This window comes from Anguilla rostrata, chromosome 9 (genome assembly GCF_018555375.3).
Source record: "Anguilla rostrata isolate EN2019 chromosome 9, ASM1855537v3, whole genome shotgun sequence".
NCBI lineage: Eukaryota > Metazoa > Chordata > Actinopteri > Anguilliformes > Anguillidae > Anguilla > Anguilla rostrata.
Window position 1 is genome coordinate 15,059,453 of NC_057941.1, and position 17,451 is coordinate 15,076,903.

The 17,451-nt window shown below is 41.1% G+C and overlaps 1 protein-coding gene and 1 long non-coding RNA gene across 13 annotated transcripts in view; both read right to left on the minus strand.

The window, feature by feature from the left end:
- On the minus strand, positions 1 to 5,864 carry LOC135263023 (uncharacterized). The gene is made up of 3 exons (XR_010332371.1): positions 5,525 to 5,864; positions 3,862 to 3,968; positions 1 to 1,724 (listed from the first exon to the last, which is right to left on the minus strand). It is a non-coding gene; the product is annotated as an uncharacterized LOC135263023 (long non-coding RNA).
- Positions 5,865 to 12,650: 6,786 nt separating this feature from the next.
- Positions 12,651 to 17,451, minus strand: part of LOC135263024 (ecto-NOX disulfide-thiol exchanger 2-like) — a 173,648-nt gene continuing 168,847 nt past the window's right edge. For all 12 annotated transcript variants that reach the window (XM_064350560.1, XM_064350562.1, XM_064350571.1 and 9 more), the window contains one exon: positions 12,651 to 16,579. In XM_064350560.1, the coding sequence (XP_064206630.1) occupies positions 16,448 to 16,579 (132 nt within the window). In that variant the 3' untranslated portion in view covers positions 12,651 to 16,447. The remainder of the gene's footprint in view (positions 16,580 to 17,451) is intronic.

Consider the following 17,451-nt stretch of genomic DNA (forward strand, 5'->3'; position numbering starts at 1 on the left):
AGCACTGACGTGCAGTGCAGGAGCTGTAATGTCAGCTACAGTTTGTGACAGTTGGAGTGTCGCCCACTCATGTTCACATTGCACAGCAGGTTGTTGAAGCTGCAGTTTCTCTTGTTAGAGGAACAGAGGGCCATAAGGGAATGCAGTCACGCTGTGCTGAGGGAGCGACAGTACACAGTCAGCTCTGCATCCAGGATGCCAATGTCCTTCACCCTGCCAAGTCAAGTACGGAGCCAAAATTTTTTTACTTTCATGCCACTGTGAGTCCTTGTGGGTAAGGACCCAAGGTTGTAGCCAGAAGAATGCAGGTTCAAATTGTCATTGCTGGGGAACCTACTGGCTTCAAACTACTTTGGCAAAAATATTGCCAAGAATTATCATTGTTGTGTTTCCCACATATGAAGCACTTCTGAGCAATGGCTTTTGCACATGGACAGAACTAGCAATGTGTCAGTTGGCAATTGTAAGTTGGCAATTATAGAGGAGCAAAGTGCTTCTCACCAACCAGGATTAGAGAGAAAAGAGAGAGGAGATGGTCAAAGGGGGTTGGAAAGAAAATATTTTGTGACCAAAAGTAGTTGGTAGCTCCTGTTTTCCACCTCAAAATGTCAAAAGGTAATTAACTACTACAGCCATTACAGGAATTTGAATGTAGTTGAACCAGCAGGAAACTGCTGTAAAATTTAATTAAACTACTAGTTTAAACTACATGTGATCTACTCCCCAACATTGCAGATTGTTTGCGGGGCAGTTGCGTTTCACTCATATAGCCGGCTCCCTAGCCTGAATTGCTTCAGTACATCTTCACGATCAGCTTAGCATAAGAGTAAGGCAATTGGGTTTGTAAGGTTGCGGGTTTGATTCCCAGGGAGGGGGCACTGCGCTTGTAGCCTTGAGCAAGGATTTTACCCTCAATTGCTTCAGTAGATCAGCAGCTGTATAAATGGACTGTAATAAAAGGATGTAGGTTTTGTAAATCACTCTGTAAGAGAGCATCTGCTAAGTGCCTAAATGTAATGTAATGAATATATGAGCCATGAGTAAGAGCAGCCAGGGCTTGATAACAGCCACTAGCTCTGTTTACACAAGCCAATGCCGTGTGTGGGGAAACAAGGGTGGAAACAACCAGAAAATGAAGGCGTTTTACTTTTTCCCGCAGGTAAGTCTGGAGAGGAAAGCCAGCAGAGGAAAAAACCAGAATGAGTGAAAGTTTATCAACCAAAAGTGGTCTATTGCCATTTGTGATTTATTATGTTTGTTGGTAGACCATCCATTTTGTGATAAGCTGCTTTTTTAAGGGTATGGCAAGTGCTTGATCTCCTTTAGTATTTACATACTGTTTTACATCCTTGTATTGCCTCATTCCCTTATTGAATTATTGATTACTTTGTTGGTTTGTTAATTCATAAATGAATGAAGTTTTCCTATACAACAGCCGTCATTTATCATTCATGAGTAAGACATGATGGTGTTAAAAGCTAAAAATCAGTTAAATCTGTAAAAAAAAAATGATCCTGATTTGCTTAGTGGTCTCTTCTGCTGAGTTACATCACAAGGTAGTTGGGAGTGCACAAGTATTGTCAAAATGATGTTGTTGAGGATCTTGAAGTTGTGGGTGGAGAGCTTGCTGACCGTGCCCTCTGGTGCCCCAGCATATCGGAATCAGACGGGTCGATGTTGCTGTAGATGGTGTTCCCCTTGGATTTTCCTCAGAACAAAATTTGCTGCAGGAGGAAAGGGGAGATGAGGTGAGCTGTGAGCTGTTGAGGGCCCGTAGTACCCGGAGACAGAAGATTGAGGCTACATGTGATGGTAATGAGCTGGTTTGGGGCTTAGTCATTGACAGCATGTCTCACCTGATTATCTTGCTGAACTAACTCTCGAGGTGACTGCAGGAGGTGGTCTGACTGGTCTCACTCACATACTGCAAAAATCAGTGGCCAAGGCAGCTCGCGGAATATTGTGCCAGCAGGACATTTCAAGCGTTTTACGGTGACTCACTAGCATTCCAATAAAAATAACTTTTTGCCATAACTTTCCAACTCACAATAATAGCACAATAAATAAGGTTCGCCCAAAATGGATGGAAATATTCTCAAAGTAAAGTCTGATAGTCTGCACTTGAACCTCATATGCAGCATTTCATTTCTAATCCAATGTGCTGGGGTACAGTGCCAAAACAACAAACAATGTGTCACTGTCCAAATACGGACTGCACTGTATATCTTGAAGTCAATTAGCTGTAGACACTGAGCTCAGCCCCTATGCTGCTCATAATAAGGGAATACTCCATGGGGTCAAAGATAAACTGGATGTGCTGGATCAGGAGCAGGTGATATGACAACCCTAAAGCAAAGCTGCTGATCAGTTCCAGAGTGTTCCTGCCAATCCATCACAATGCAGACCAAAACATGCACTCCTTCAAACTAAAGGGTCGTGAGAAATGACTGCAACAATAAATGAACTACTGTAACTCATGTTAGTTAACTAACCAATTACGTAATGACAGCTGAGTAAGAGAAATGTATGCGTGTAATTCTTCAAACCAGAAAGGAATTTTTCAGAGACCTGACCTAAGAGGTGACCTGCTGATTGGAGAGAAAGAGTGGGATTTATGATTTGTTTTCTTTTAATATGGTGTGTCATGACTCCATGGTTGTTTGTACCATTTTAATATTGTGTTCTCAAATGTTTCCTTGTCTGTGGCAGGACTCCTCTGAAAAAGAGACCTTGGTGTCAGTAGGACCTCCCTGCATAAAACAAAGCTGAATCTATAAATAAAAATATCCTCAGCTGTGGGGATATTCTGGCTATCTCCTGTTCTTCCTCTGTCCTTTCTCTCACACTGCTGTGGTCAGAAACACAAGGGCAGCGCTTAATGATGCTGCTTCGTCCAACTGCGGCTCATTTCCAACCAGCACTCAGCATCTGAACTCTAATATCTCAGAAACTAAGCATTAGCATTCACTCTTTCAGGAATAGGCAATCACAGCTTGAACCAGGCAAGTAGCCCTGGCAAGAGGTGCACAGTGTGTTAAGCACAGATTCTGGCATGCAGTGGGAAACATAACCCAATTCAAGTAATAAAACCGAATGTGATTACAAAAGCCACCTGTTCAAAATAGACAAGGCTTTGTTGAAATGACTGAATGACTCAATTTAAAAGTACGGCTTGCCCCTTCTCTGACTGTGGAAAAGGTCAGACACCAGATGAACAGAAGACTGAGGCAGCAATCTACAGCGAGATGAATCACACAGAAATTATATATATATATATATATATATATATATATATGCTGAGCAAGCCCAGCTGACCTCGATTTTGAATCAAGATGGCAAGAGGAAAAGAACTAAGTGAGTTTGAAAGAGAGTTCATTATTGGGGCACAGATGGCAGGAGCTTCAGTCACAAAGACTACTCAACTGCCTAGTGTTTCAAAAGGAACAGTGATTAAAGTGACATCTGCATTTAGATCTATGTGAAAGACATCAGTAAATAGGGTTGGAAATGTTGGTCAAAAGTACATTTCTATCAACATTTTTACATTTCTACCCTGATGGGATTGATCTCTTCCAGGACGACAATGCCCCCATATAGCATACAGTTGATTGCTGAAAGAACATCTTGCAGAAAGTTCATTGTGGAAGAACACCTGTTCATAAAGTTGGTTAATGCGAAACATTAATGTCAACAAACTCATCTGAAAGCCATCATTCAGTAACATTTGCCCTAAAGCACTGAACACTCCCAAAATATTTCAAATAGTATTGAAAAATAATGACAACGGGTGACTACACTTTGTTGAACCAATGGGAGACTGTATCTTGTACCAGCCTCCAATGTTCTTTTCCAGTTCAGTACCTGCAGAATGACTTTGCCAATCTTTCTGATGGAGTGCTTCATCTTGTCCTCTGTTTCCCCAGGCCATACTGCAGCACCAGGCACTGGTTACACTGGGTGATCATCTCCTGGCAAGAGAGAAAGACAGAGTCTGGTCATACCAGGTGCGAGTATCAAAGTGGATTTGTCACAGACGGATGACAAAAAAACAGCCAAAATGCAGGGAAAAAAATACACTGCATTGATGCGTTCTGTAAACACAGATATTCTGACGTCTTTTTAAGATTACAAGGGACTTGACCCGGACTAGAACTACAACAAAATAATTACTCCTGTTTCTTTGAGCCAATCATCTTTCGGTGTCTGACATTTGTGTTTTTTATTGATTATTTGGATGGCAGGTATGCCATCCTGCCAAGTTATGCCTTGGCTAGGCGGCATGCCCCATACCTATACAGCACAGAGAGTTTGGTGCTTTTCAGGGTTCCCTACCAAAATAACCACAATGACCACAGACTCTCAGCCCTCAAAAACATGCATTTCTGTACCTTCTGACCCCATTTCAACAGACAGAATTAACAAACAACTTCACACGTTCACACAATAATGCCCCAGACATTTTTCCTCCTTCCTGCCAATCACATCAAAACAAATGCTGCTGGCCCACAAACAACACGTCTCCCCATTGGACATTCAGGTACATAAGTGAATAAAAACATTGGATGCACATGCAAAATGTATCAAGTTCCTTGAAACACTTCAGACAAACCTGGGTAGCATTGCTTTGAAATACAGCTTGTTTAATTTGTGTGAGCAAAGCCAATATTGTTCCTTGTAACTTGGCATAATTTTGATATCAATACTTTTAATGGCAGGCCTAGATTTGATATGACCTACAGACTGTGGTTGTAAGTGTGAATAACTTGCCATTTTTGAATGCTGAAAATAAGGTTTTCATGAGATAACATTGGTAGCATTCTAAGAGAAAGTGTTTAAGTTGAATATGAAGTCGAAAATGTCATGCTCGAGCTAGCTTGCTCAGCAAGAGTCAATTTTAAAAAATCACTCCTTTGTATTTAAAATAATATATAAAATAATATATTATTATACAGCATGCAGCATGTGCTGCAATTGTTTCGACCTACCCCGAGGAAATGGCATATGACTATTCTGCTGAATTGCGCTGCATTTGATTTAATCTTCAAAACCCCATACTTTTTCAGTAGTCCATAAAAGGACATGCACACATAAGAGAGTGGATATTGGGGACCTATAAGATCTTTAAGGATTCTCCCTTTATTCCACCTAATACTCTTGTGGACTCTGGCACTAACAAAATGTATGTGCTTCTCCAGTGCAAAGCACTATTATTGTATGTGCTTCTCCAGTGCAAAGCACTATTATTTTTATATGCTTGTGTAAGCTTTCCCAATTTTGTTTCCTGAAGTCAGAAGAAAGCTCAGCATTAGCATTTGAAAGCTCTTCCAGTCCCATTTTTTTAAATAGGCCACACCATTTGTGTCTTGCCTTGATTTACGATCTGCATTTTAAACACAGTCAACAAGTCACACACAATGTTCACCATTTCTCAAAAATCACCGTCATTCCCAGTGTTGTGCAAGTAGGAAAAAAACTACTTTTGCATTCCCATAAGAAATAATGGAGCAATTCTGTTTATAAATACCCGAATGTGAAACTGGAAGTTCAAGTACGACGAAAGGCGTTAACTTGTCAGGGGACTTTCCAAAGAGCAACCCAGTGTGCCGCTGGATACGGAAGGGATATCGCTGTTCTAAAAGTGCTCGAGAGGGGGATTGTCAAGATCTGATGTTCAGTAATAACATTTTGTTTAGCTTCCTTTCAACAATAATGTTTAAAAGTGAATCATGACTTCAGACAGTGAAAGTAATATTTATAATCCGTTGAAAGAAAACATCTCACTCCTGACGACCAAGCAAGACCAGCTAAGAAAATGGAATGTTTTCGTTCTGATCTTGAGTCTCATTCTTGGAGCGGAAGTAATAGTAACAACATTCCTCCTGTACGATTTGTCTGAAGAAATAAATCAGGTAAATGTTATTTTATATAGGTAGGCTACAGTTAAAGAAGATAATGGGATAGGCCTATTTACTTGCGGGATTTTTAAAGCAAAATATTCGCTGTAAATGAGTTTAGGCATGACATCGTGCTAAGCTAAAGTTCAGATTTATTGTTAGTATACATTTCCCTTCTGTTGGCTATTATTAGATTCACTTCTTATTTTACTTTTCATGAAATGAAGGTGAGAGGCAGTTCCTACTTTCGTCCAATGAAATGATCTGTAGACTTTAATCCACATACATGTGGACGCCAAACATAGTTAATAAAATAAAATAATATGACTGGACTGTGGAAAACGGTTGCCTGCCATACATTCTCCGAAGTCCTGTAAAGCGCATTAACTCTTGAATTACAAATTTTCAGAGCATCACATTTTCATTCACACAGGCTCAAGAGGAGGCCATAGTTGGCGAGTACCCGTTCCACTGCCTTTACCAGCTTGTTAATCCTCAGTATCAGGAGAGCGCTTCGCTCAACAACCAGAGTCTTGCAAGTTGCGACTTGTGGATTCACGAATTAAGGAGGAGTGCACACAAGGTAAGGCGAACATTGAGACTGTTACAGACTGCATTATTAACAAACGAATATTGCGTATAATATTGAAACTCTGACATAGTTTACTTTTATTTCAGCAACTTCTATCTGACATCAGGAATGCCCTGTACAGACAGCTAACCGGTAATTAGTTATATATGCAGTTCCATTATAAGGCATTTAAACATTAAAACCAATTGTTTTACACACCTGATGTTTTGACAATTGACAGTGTGCATGGTTAACACTTATATGTATTATATGTATTCTTTATGAACCCCCCCCCCCCCACAGCCAGCAACATAACACTCTCTCAATCTAAGAAACCTGTCATTCACATGGGGGCTGAGCAAGAACTGAGACAGTTTCCTAACTGGCTGAAAAATGGTAAGCGAAAATCAGTAAATATGGAGGCTTCTCGCATTTAAAACAAAACTTGACAAAACAAGAATTATAAATGTGTGTCAGGTTCCACAGCAATGATGCAACTGAATTTCTCATCACACCTTTCTTTGAGTTAGATGGGGAAAACAACATCAGAAGAACAAAGGATAATCTTCGCTGGGACAACATTAATGGATTATCTGTTCAGCAAGGGATGATGGGATACAGCCCAGATGGAGAGATTGTGATATATCACGAGGGACTTTACTTTGTCTATTCCCAGGTTTACTTCCAACTTCTTCCGTCAATCCAAGAAAAACATTCACAGCATTTTCTGCAGTATATTTACAAGAAGACTGCATCATACCAGGAGCCTATCCTGCTCTCCAAAGCAGTCGTGACAAAATGCTGGAACACAGCACCTGATTTGCAACTGTTCTCTAGCCACCAGGGGGCACTCTTTCACCTACAACAGGGAGACAAGCTGTCCCTCCAAGTAACCAACATCCAAACTGTGCGGTTGCAAGAGGATTCAACTTTCTTTGGAGCCTTTATGATAAACTAAATGGAGAAACTATACTCAGAACCTACAACTGTTTCCAAAAGTTTTCCAAAAGTAACTGTAAAGAAATGTTACCATTGTGTCAAATTAATGTGATTCTAATATTCCTCAGTGCCTTGTTTCTGGAATAACTAGGCAACAATCAAAAAAGTACATATGAGAAGGCCAATAAATTCAACTAAAAATATAACGTATGAAGTATATGTGATTTACTTCTGGCTGGTTATCCCTAAATAACAGGTTTCAGTAAATCTAAGTCTGCTGTATGTTTTTTTTCTTTCTCAATAAATACAATAAACATGATGAGTGGTGTGTAAACACTGTCTAACCCTGCTCCTGGAGATCTACTGTCCTGTAGGTTTTAACTCCAATGCTAACAAAGCACACCTCATTCAACAGCTAGAGATCTTGTTGAGCTGCTAATTAGTAGAATCAAGTGTGACAAATCAGGGTTGAAATGAAAACCAACAGGACAGTAGATGTCCAGAAACAGGGTTGGCCAGACCTGAAATACAGCATTGGTCCATGATGCATAGAGGTGTTCCAAGGACCAGAATTGAATCCTGAAGTGCCAGTGAGCATTTTTTTGTTTATGTTTTGTATCTGTGTATTGTGTATCTATGTGTGTGCACTGAAAATGCAAATAAAGAAAAAAATTCAAATCATAGATAAATTGATTACATTCAATGCCACTTGTTCATCTTTGAAATATGTACCTTTTTGTATTCTTTATAGAAAAGATAACTGATCTCTGATGCTTCATATGACACTCGATCAAGTACGAAGAAAAACAGTGACTCACATCAGTTGCCACTCTCTGAAATGATGCATGAGCTGCACGGATTTTGTTCCCTGGACTATAAAGGAAGCCTTGAGATTTGGAGTTTGCCTTTGCCATGTTTTGAGGGGCAGCTGACAGGCTCTTGCTGTCCTGTGATATTATGAGCTGAAAGCTTTCGGCTGAGACAGACTTGGTGATGCTGCTTGGAGGAGAGACTGGGCCAGGGAAGAGGGAGACCATCAAAGTATTTTGTCAGGATTAATCCAAAAGTCAGCTTGGAGACTCCTTGAATTTTCTCTTTGTTTTGTAACTCACCAAGTTATTGGCTGGCAAGGTGTAGCGCATGTGTACTTTAAAGGATACCACAAAACAAAACTGTCACCATTGCCTTCCAATACCAGAAATTGCCAGATGGCATTTCAAAATGATCAACTGATTTGCATTTTTGTAGTAAACACATTTATATTTAAGCTGAAACACAGATCTAAAATATGTGTTATGCTTATCATTTGACAAATCAGGTAGTGTCACCTGACATAGCAAATCTTTTTTTCTTGGTAGGCCAAAATGAAAGTTATCAGTTACCCAAATTGCAAAATAGGGTGAGATTTTGAACAGAATAAACTGTACACATCAGCAGGAACATTTTACAGTTCAGTCATGAAAATGACTCAGACTGACTGCGCTACAGGGAGAAAAGATGAAACGCCCATACACTCCAAATGCTCTCTCCAATGAAGGAGGGTTATAAACTGTGCTCCTATCATGTAAAAGCTATAATTCAAAAATGGCTGATTAAATGCCCTGTCGAGTGGTTGTGTTTTAAAGGATCATTTTGGCATAGAGTAATTGTTAGCTATATAGCCTCTTGAAGACAAAAGCATAGCCTGCTTAACAATGTCCATGTTGTCAGTACTGATACATAGACCTTTTGGCATGTTGGGGGAACAAATCTCTAAAACCTTGCTGAGATGCAAAACAATGCCGTTTATGGATATTGGTGATATATTGTAGAAGTGAGAATTTGTTAGAAATATGACAATCCAGCCGTTTCAACAGCTAGCACCCTCATTTAATGTCCGGCACTCTGAATACAGGGCAAAAGTGCATCAACAGTGAAAACTCCTCACTTATCCAACATGTAAAATATATTTATTTGATTTAATTTGTTAATACTTATCAAAGATACCAATCATCAATTAAATTGCCAAATTTGTTAATAGGCAGATCAACCTGTTGAACCAACCTTAATCAAAATGTAGAACTCACAACCAGATTAGAGATTTTTAAAATTACAATACATATTAAATGTCTAAAGGCAGGTCAGACAAGTACTAGCTTATCTAAATGCTGACAAATTTACTCATTAAGGTTGAATTATTGTTGAAAGCTGAGGTAAGCACCATGATATTATTATTATTATGAAAATACTATTGGTTTTTGCCTCTTTCTAATGAGACCAAACATGAATATGTCAGGAGGTAATTCAGCTCACTATTCATGACAAAAATAGAATTTACTTCTGCTTTTAACAAGAGAGGTGATAGTTGCAGGCAATAATATTTAAGTCCAGCCAGTAATGCAATCGCCATCTTCAAGCAAAATATTATATCCATGTGACAAGACCAGTCGTACCACATGGACCTCCACTTGAAACTGGAACTGTATCTGAAAATGTAAATTCCAAACTGCCAGGCCTCAACAACCATTATCTAGACCAGTGGTTTTCAAACTCGGCCCTGGAGGCCCCTATGTTTGCTGGTTTTCATTCCAACCACAATTGCAATCCCAGAATTTTAACAAGCTGTTAATTTTTCTTAATTGGCTGCATTTCATGCTTTAGAGAGATCATTTACTCTCTTAAACCACATTATGCCAGAAATAGCTATGCATGCCATGAATAATAAAATTCCCATGTTCATATTGTGCTATATTGAGCTATCCCACAAATAAAACATTTCTACAGTGTATAGAGAAGTCTTAGTATTTATTCTGATGTATAACCATTGGCTACTCTTGCTCACATTTATATTGCCTTAGGCTCAAATTGTATAGTTTTACAGGTCCTGTGGGAGATTGACTATGTCAAATGACATCACCTGAGTTTTCAGATGCTAGGTGCATCACATATTTCAGGTGTCTGTTTCAGCATAAATACTTTTTAAATGCATGCTATAAATGTTATCTGGCTATTGGGATTCATGGTACGGGAAGCCAACGGTGACAATTTTGTTTTGGGGTAGTTCTTAATTTATACATATGCCATGCCTTGCCAGCCAAGAACTTGGTGGGTGACAGAACAAAGAGAAGATTCAAGTCTCCAAGCTGACTTTTGGATTGATCCTGACAAAATACTTTGTCAGGACTGATGTCTCCCTCTTCCCCGGCCCAGCCTCTCCTCCAAGCACCATCACCAAGTCTGTCTCAGCCGAAAGCTTTCAGCTCATAATGCCACAGGACAGCAAGAGCCTGTCAGCTGCCCTTCAAAAAATGGAGAGGCAAACTCCAAATCTCAAGGCTTCCTTCATAATCCAGAGGGCAAAACTCCTGCTCTCTCCTTCAAATGTGATAGTGCAGCACCTGCTGCAGTCAGCCCTACAGGTGGGAGTTGTTTATTTTATAGATTTTCCCTACTCATATGTATTTAAACTTTATACAGCACTATCCTGTGTAATTGTCACGCTATGCTGCAGCTAGTATCGATACAAAACTAATGAAGCACAGGAAGGTCACATTTTACAGGATATTTGAGTGCATGATGTCTTAGACAGCGATGCCATACATCTTGCTTTCCTATTGTGACCTAAAGTATTGACTGCTTTTTTATTTTTGTAATAAAAATCTGATGAATGAGCCTGTGAATGTGTCTTGGACCCTGAGATTGCAGCTGCTTGTTTTACGTGGCCTCTTTACTGTGTCTGTACCAGAATGTAGCACCTTCACAGTTCTGCTCCAATGCCTACGCACACTCCCTCGCCCAGCCCATGCCCAGCCCAGCCCAGCCAACTCCCACGCCCAGCACAACCCAGCCTGTGGCCAACAGAACGTATGTATTCAGGCGTCTCATCCGAGATAATCTCACCAAAGAGTCTTATGTTCAGAGCACTGCAGAACACAATGGCGCTTATGGCCGCACCCGCAGAAAGTAGAACCTTCAAACAATCCAACACTTGCACAGAATATTCACTATACACTCCTAATACACTAATACACTCCAGTCCTGGCCATGCTTGGAGACCTATTTTACTGTTATTAATAGTACCTTGAATACCTACTTGATGACTTCCACATATATAAAATAAAAAAGGCTCTGGCCAGTAAAGTAACACAACTGAACATGGTAGGCACGTGTTATTCAGTTGTGCTAGCCCCAAGATTAATTTATCTTCCCCCTTCTTATTTCTTCCCTTCATTCACAGGTCACCAATTAAAATCAGTAAATTGAAGTGCTAAATGACAGATTTTCAGAAGTAGAATAATTAAAACTAACCCTTTAGCCTCGTATAGCTGAGTATTGCATGGGTGTCACAGAATTGCACCTTTACAAAGATTAATAGCAAAGAACTAATCAGTTCCATACATGCTCATGCCTTTGCAATCAAGTGATCTCTTTCCACCAGAGGTCAGAAATGTGTAGCTAATCAAGGTGCCAATTTGAACTCATTTTAGGAGGGAGAACACCTTTCATTCAGGTGATGAGGACTGCACACACTTAAGGCGTATCATTTTATTGATAAAAACAAATTGGAGCAAGATGTGTAAATGGCCCACTTAAGATTTGTTTTGCAAAGTGGTTTGTTTAGCATTAATGTGAAGTAGAAAAGAATCACTTGAAATAAGCATGAATTTCTACAGGATTTACACATTTTTAGCTTCTCCAAAATGCATGAACCAGTTGTTCAGAACAGACCTGACCTGTGGGGTTTCAAACAAACACTTATGCAGAAGCTCTACATTGCTGTGCTTGACATTGAGGCAAATGTATTTTATAATTACCCTTTGACCTTCACTCAGTGATTTTTATCCTTTCTGTTAGAAATTGACACATTTTATATTCAGGTTTTAGGTATCACATTTTAAAAGCTTACATTATTTAATATACAATCCGTTTATACAGCTGGATGTTTACCGAAGCAAATAAGGTTAAGTACCTTTCTCAAGGATACAATTATTAAACGGAGTGGTCCAGCCATTTCATTCCAATTATAAGGGCAGCTTTAAAATAAGCTATCATTTTTCTGTTATTAGTGAGGCAATATATGAGCAAGGCAAATTCCTGAATCAAGTAAGCAGATACCACAGAACTAGCACTCTGCGAAAGCCGTTTAAACCAAGCCAATAAGCACAAATCTGTATATTACAGAAGCACAATGTGGATTTAAGTAATTTAATTACCACTCCAACTTGTGCACGTACAAAATAAAAAAGAAATTAAAAAACACACTGGGGAAATTTACTAAAAACAGCTTTATTTCTAAAAATACATTTTTCAACAATACAGATGCTCACCTTCTGTACAAATATTTTTTTTTCCTCCTGAAAGATTAGAGGATTCAGGCCTACAGAGACTTTGAAGTGAGACTGTCAATTGTTAAAAACAGCAAAGCAGCACGCCAGCCCAAGAGCAACAAGAGTTTTTATATCAAATGTGTAAATATGACAAAATATTGCAAAAAAGCTATGGTTGAAGCAGCGTTAACATAACTGCAGCGACAACTCCAACATGCTAGCCAAGTTCACATGAGTAAATCTGAAATTAACCTATGATAGCATATTTAGGATTATAGTTTTTTTTTCTTTTTGGTAGAACGCTCACATGAAAGATAAATTGTGACAAAATAAGCATCCCCGTCTGTTGCACTTCGCTCTGCATTCGCCAAATGAATTGCCTCTCCTCCTGATTCAGTAGACAGAAAATCCCTTTAAGCAATGCTTTGGACACTGAACACCATTCAGAACTTCACGACAGCCAAATGGCTCTCCGACTGTGGTCTGACATTCTGCGGTTTTAGGGCACTAAACACAAAGATTTATGGCACTAGTGACGTCTAAACTCTCGCCAAAAAGTTGCGTTCAGCAGTGTGAAGACTTCAACCTTGAGAGCTTGACACACTTTTACCAGTGGGGGGAGGTACTGAATCAAGTCAAATCTCTGCGTTACGCTTCAAGGTCTGTTTTTAAAGCCTTGATTTATCTTTTGATTACCTCAATCCTCATTGCGACAGCCGTCATCTTTCACAGCTTCTCTTGGCTCGTTGCATGAACAGATGGACGCTGGTAGTCATCTACTCCTGCTGGATGAAGAGACCGGGGGGGGGGGGGGGGGGGGGGGGGTGACTGTTTTCCTGAAATGTTGATTCAACTTGTGTGTTCCCACCCAGTGTTTAAACACACTTGCCACACGGGATACCCCCGCCCACTACTGTTGCTGGGCATCAGCAGATACCATATAATTAGCTAATTTCAGTGACAGCAGGAATTCATTTCATCAGCCACAAGTTTAATGGAAATATTTCACGTGCGGACCATTGCCTTCCCTTCAGCTCCAATTCATCAGCACGACGGCAGAAATGTGTGCGGACTTGGAGAGATTTTAAAGGCTCCGGGGTCCTCGCTGGTTAACAGTTGCCGCTTTGTACTTCTGACATGTTCTCGCACTACTGTTCACTCTCCTTCACACGGACCTCTCTTCTAGGAAATCATCCGGTAACTGAATTTCCCATTTATTCAGTGGTAATATGATTTAGGCCTGACAGGGCTTTGTCAATTCTAATTCAATTTGAATGCCATAAATGACATACTGTACAACTTTGCATTTAACTAATGCGAGAAAGCAGATTGTGAAAATATATAGTGCATTTCAGAGGAACTCCAGTGAGATACAATTGGTCTATTTACTTCATTTGATTCCCAAACTAAAAAAAAAAACAGGTTTCTTACAAGACTTCAATTATTTATGTTCGATTCACTGCTCCAGTGTTTCCCTACTATTTAACTGTGCATTAAATAACAGACTTAGGATACGACTACTTAACAGTGAAACCTGCTACAATTGTACATCTGTATTCCCCGCATTTCAATGTAGAACAGAAAGTCTCAACGGTCTTGAGAGGGCCCATGAATTAATGGGGATACGTCTCAACAGAATCACTTTGTTTTAGTGCATTTCAACAGTGCAGATTTACTTCACATTATGGAAGAAAAATGAACAAAGCAGGATGTTTTTGTCCGCACAAACACTTCACCCTGCACATATGTACAATCTACATTTTCATGTTATTTTGAACAAAAAGCCTTTTGAACACAAGCAAGAAGGAAAAAGAACCCAACATATGCATCTGGGTGATAGGGTCTCAATATGACAGTCAAAAAAGGCCTTGTATTTGGTTAGGCTATTTAAAGGGAAACATCAGAAACATAATGAATGTACAAGACACCCCAAACACAAAGGAGCACATTAACACAGCCACCAAAATATACTTTGGCAATATCAGAAGAATCCAACTTTCAAGCACACTGCAGATTAGGACGGTGAAAGCGTTTTGCAGACGTTGGCCTGAAGGACACCCCTCTACCCTCAATGGTATGTTCCTTTTCGAGGGGTTGAGAACCAGTGTTACGTGTGACCTGTGCACTTGGATTAAACTCCACACTGGAATTCAGTAAGTCCTGGTACTGAAGAGTTTCAGAAATGATAAGATTGGAGAAATGTATTATTATTGTTTTTCTTTTGAGGGGGAGGGGTGGTACAATTGTACAGAAAGCAGAGATAAGCACTTGGATGTAATGGAGTGCACACATAACCTTAGGAAACAAATGGCCAACAACTGAAAATCATATGTAACAAATATAAGGTTTCCTAGAGCGACAAAAATGTAACAAATCTGCACGCGACTATAACTGCCAGCATTATTTACATCACTGAATGTGGGCTCCCAATGAGCTTGCCGGAGGCATAGAAAAAATCTGTCCCAACGTGCTGTCCGGCTTCTCTTCAACCAATTAAAAAGTGACGACCCCAGGAGCTGATGACTCAGAGGCCTCCAGTAAAGCACATCCTGCAGAAAGAAAAACACCCTATCCCATTTCCCTGACCACGGTGGCGGTGCAGTCCTGCACAGCGAGGCCTCGGAGACGGCAGCCCCGCTGGGACAGAGAAATGGATTTGACATTTCCGAGTAATAAATGACCCGAGGGAGGAGGAGGAGGAAAAAAAAAAAAAAAAACAATAAAAAAAACCATAAAAAAAAGCAATGGAACCGAAGAGAAAAAAGGAACGGGAGAAACAGTACTAACCGAAGCACCGAAAAAAAGGTCACAGATGCACTTTCCTCCAATTAACTTCCCCTCTTTCTCTCTGGAGGACCACCGTGCCGGGCCCACGCCCTCTGCCACCTTCTCCCGTGGCAGGAAGCAGGCGTCTCCATGGGAACGGGAACTAGCAACGTCCCATTGGGTCGGCCACCGACCTGTGGAGAACTGTGCGCGCTCTCCGATGCGTTGTCCCTCTGCTTGCTGGTACAGGCAGTCCAAATGGCATCAGAGGGGGGGAGGGGGTCGGTGGTGGGTCAGCAGTAACGCCCCCCCCCCAGGCTCAAGCAGGCGGGACACTGTGCCCGGTGACAAAGCTGAAGCCCTGTCCCAGAGAAGTCTCTCTGCAGCCTTGCAACTCACAATACGGGAAAATAAAACATACTGCACCTGCTTTTCTCCAAAATACTGGAATCTTTTTTTTTCTTCTTTTTTTCTTTTTAAATAACAATCTCCCCAAGGAAATGGCAAACTTGTATAAAAAAATTAAAACACTTTTTTAATGTTTTATCTCTTATATAAAATTTCAAGTCTTTTTTATGCGTTGTCACAAGAACACAACCTTATTGAGCAACTGTGAAACGTACAGTGTAATATATATATATTATATATATGCACATATTTTCAACAGGAAAGAAAAGGAGTAGAGAGAGATTAAGAGAAAGAGTGACAGAATGAAAGAAACGTATAGCAAACCCTGATAGTCCCCCTGTTGCCCAGACCCTCCTGCGTGGTCCAGGATGGAACAGACACGCCGTGAGTCGGGCGGTGTGGCGTTGTGCCCGCGAGGAGCGCCACAGTCCGGCTCCTCTGTGCGTGACCCACGGGCTGGTTCCCCTCCCCCCCCGCCCTCGTCAGGCAAGGGGGCGGGCGAGCGGTCAAAAGTGCCCCGCGCTCGCCGCTGCGAGTTCTTCCCTTCCCTCCCCCCCGGCCACCTACGCCGTCTTGATCCCCTCGAACCCGCAGAACTTCCAGCGCTTCTCCAGGCTGGCGCCCACGCCCGTCAGCTCCTGCATGAACGTGCGCGGCAGGCGGCCCAGCAGGGCCTCCACCTCCGCGGTGCTGATCTGAGGGGGGGAACAGAACCGGGGCGCGGTCAGGAACGTTCCAACCACAAACCTGCTCTGGATACACCTTAGCAACCCACTGGAGATGACAATCCTTTAACAACCCTGCAATGCTCTTCCACCAGGCAGCATCGGGTAGAAACTACCTGTTCTGTGATAATTCAGATGCCTTTTGAAAGGCTGCCATTCCAGAAGAACTGGTACTGGGGCCAGATTAATGGGGTGGAGACCAGTTTAAAGGTGCAAGCATCATAAATTTGGCAGTGTATAAGGTCTTGGGTCTTGGACAAAACAAAGAATGAGTGGGCTAATGTGGGCTACAGATGTGAAAGCAGTTGTTATATGCTCTATTAACTGCCAATGAGTAAAAACGTTACTGGGGCTCATGGAATAAAATCGCCGTTGTGAGGTTGTTTGTGGTGAATTTAATAACTGTCTGAGGTGGCTTCCTGGCACTGTGCTCTGTTTCGGAGGTTCAGAGGAGATCACAAAGAACCACTGACTGCTCGACAAAAATACACTATCATGTTTTATTCACTGGCTGTGTGAGTGAGTCAGCCTGGTCTTCAGTGGCACAATTTCAATTAGCCATCCATTAGTGTGCTTCCGAGTGGTGGTGGTGCGGTGGGTGAACTCGCATGTTGATGGGCTTTGCCACTCTCCACTCAACACTGAAAAGGGTCTTTGGTTGTGTAAGGCTAGGCAAAGACATCGGCATCACTGGGATACAGCAAAGCGGTCCCATATCTGACCCATGAGGGACGACTGAGCACAGCATCTTCTCAAGCCTAATTAAAATCTCACATCAGGACCAGGGTATTGCTCCTTCACTAATGTGTCAAGAGTGCCGCGGGAAATTAAACGCACCGCTG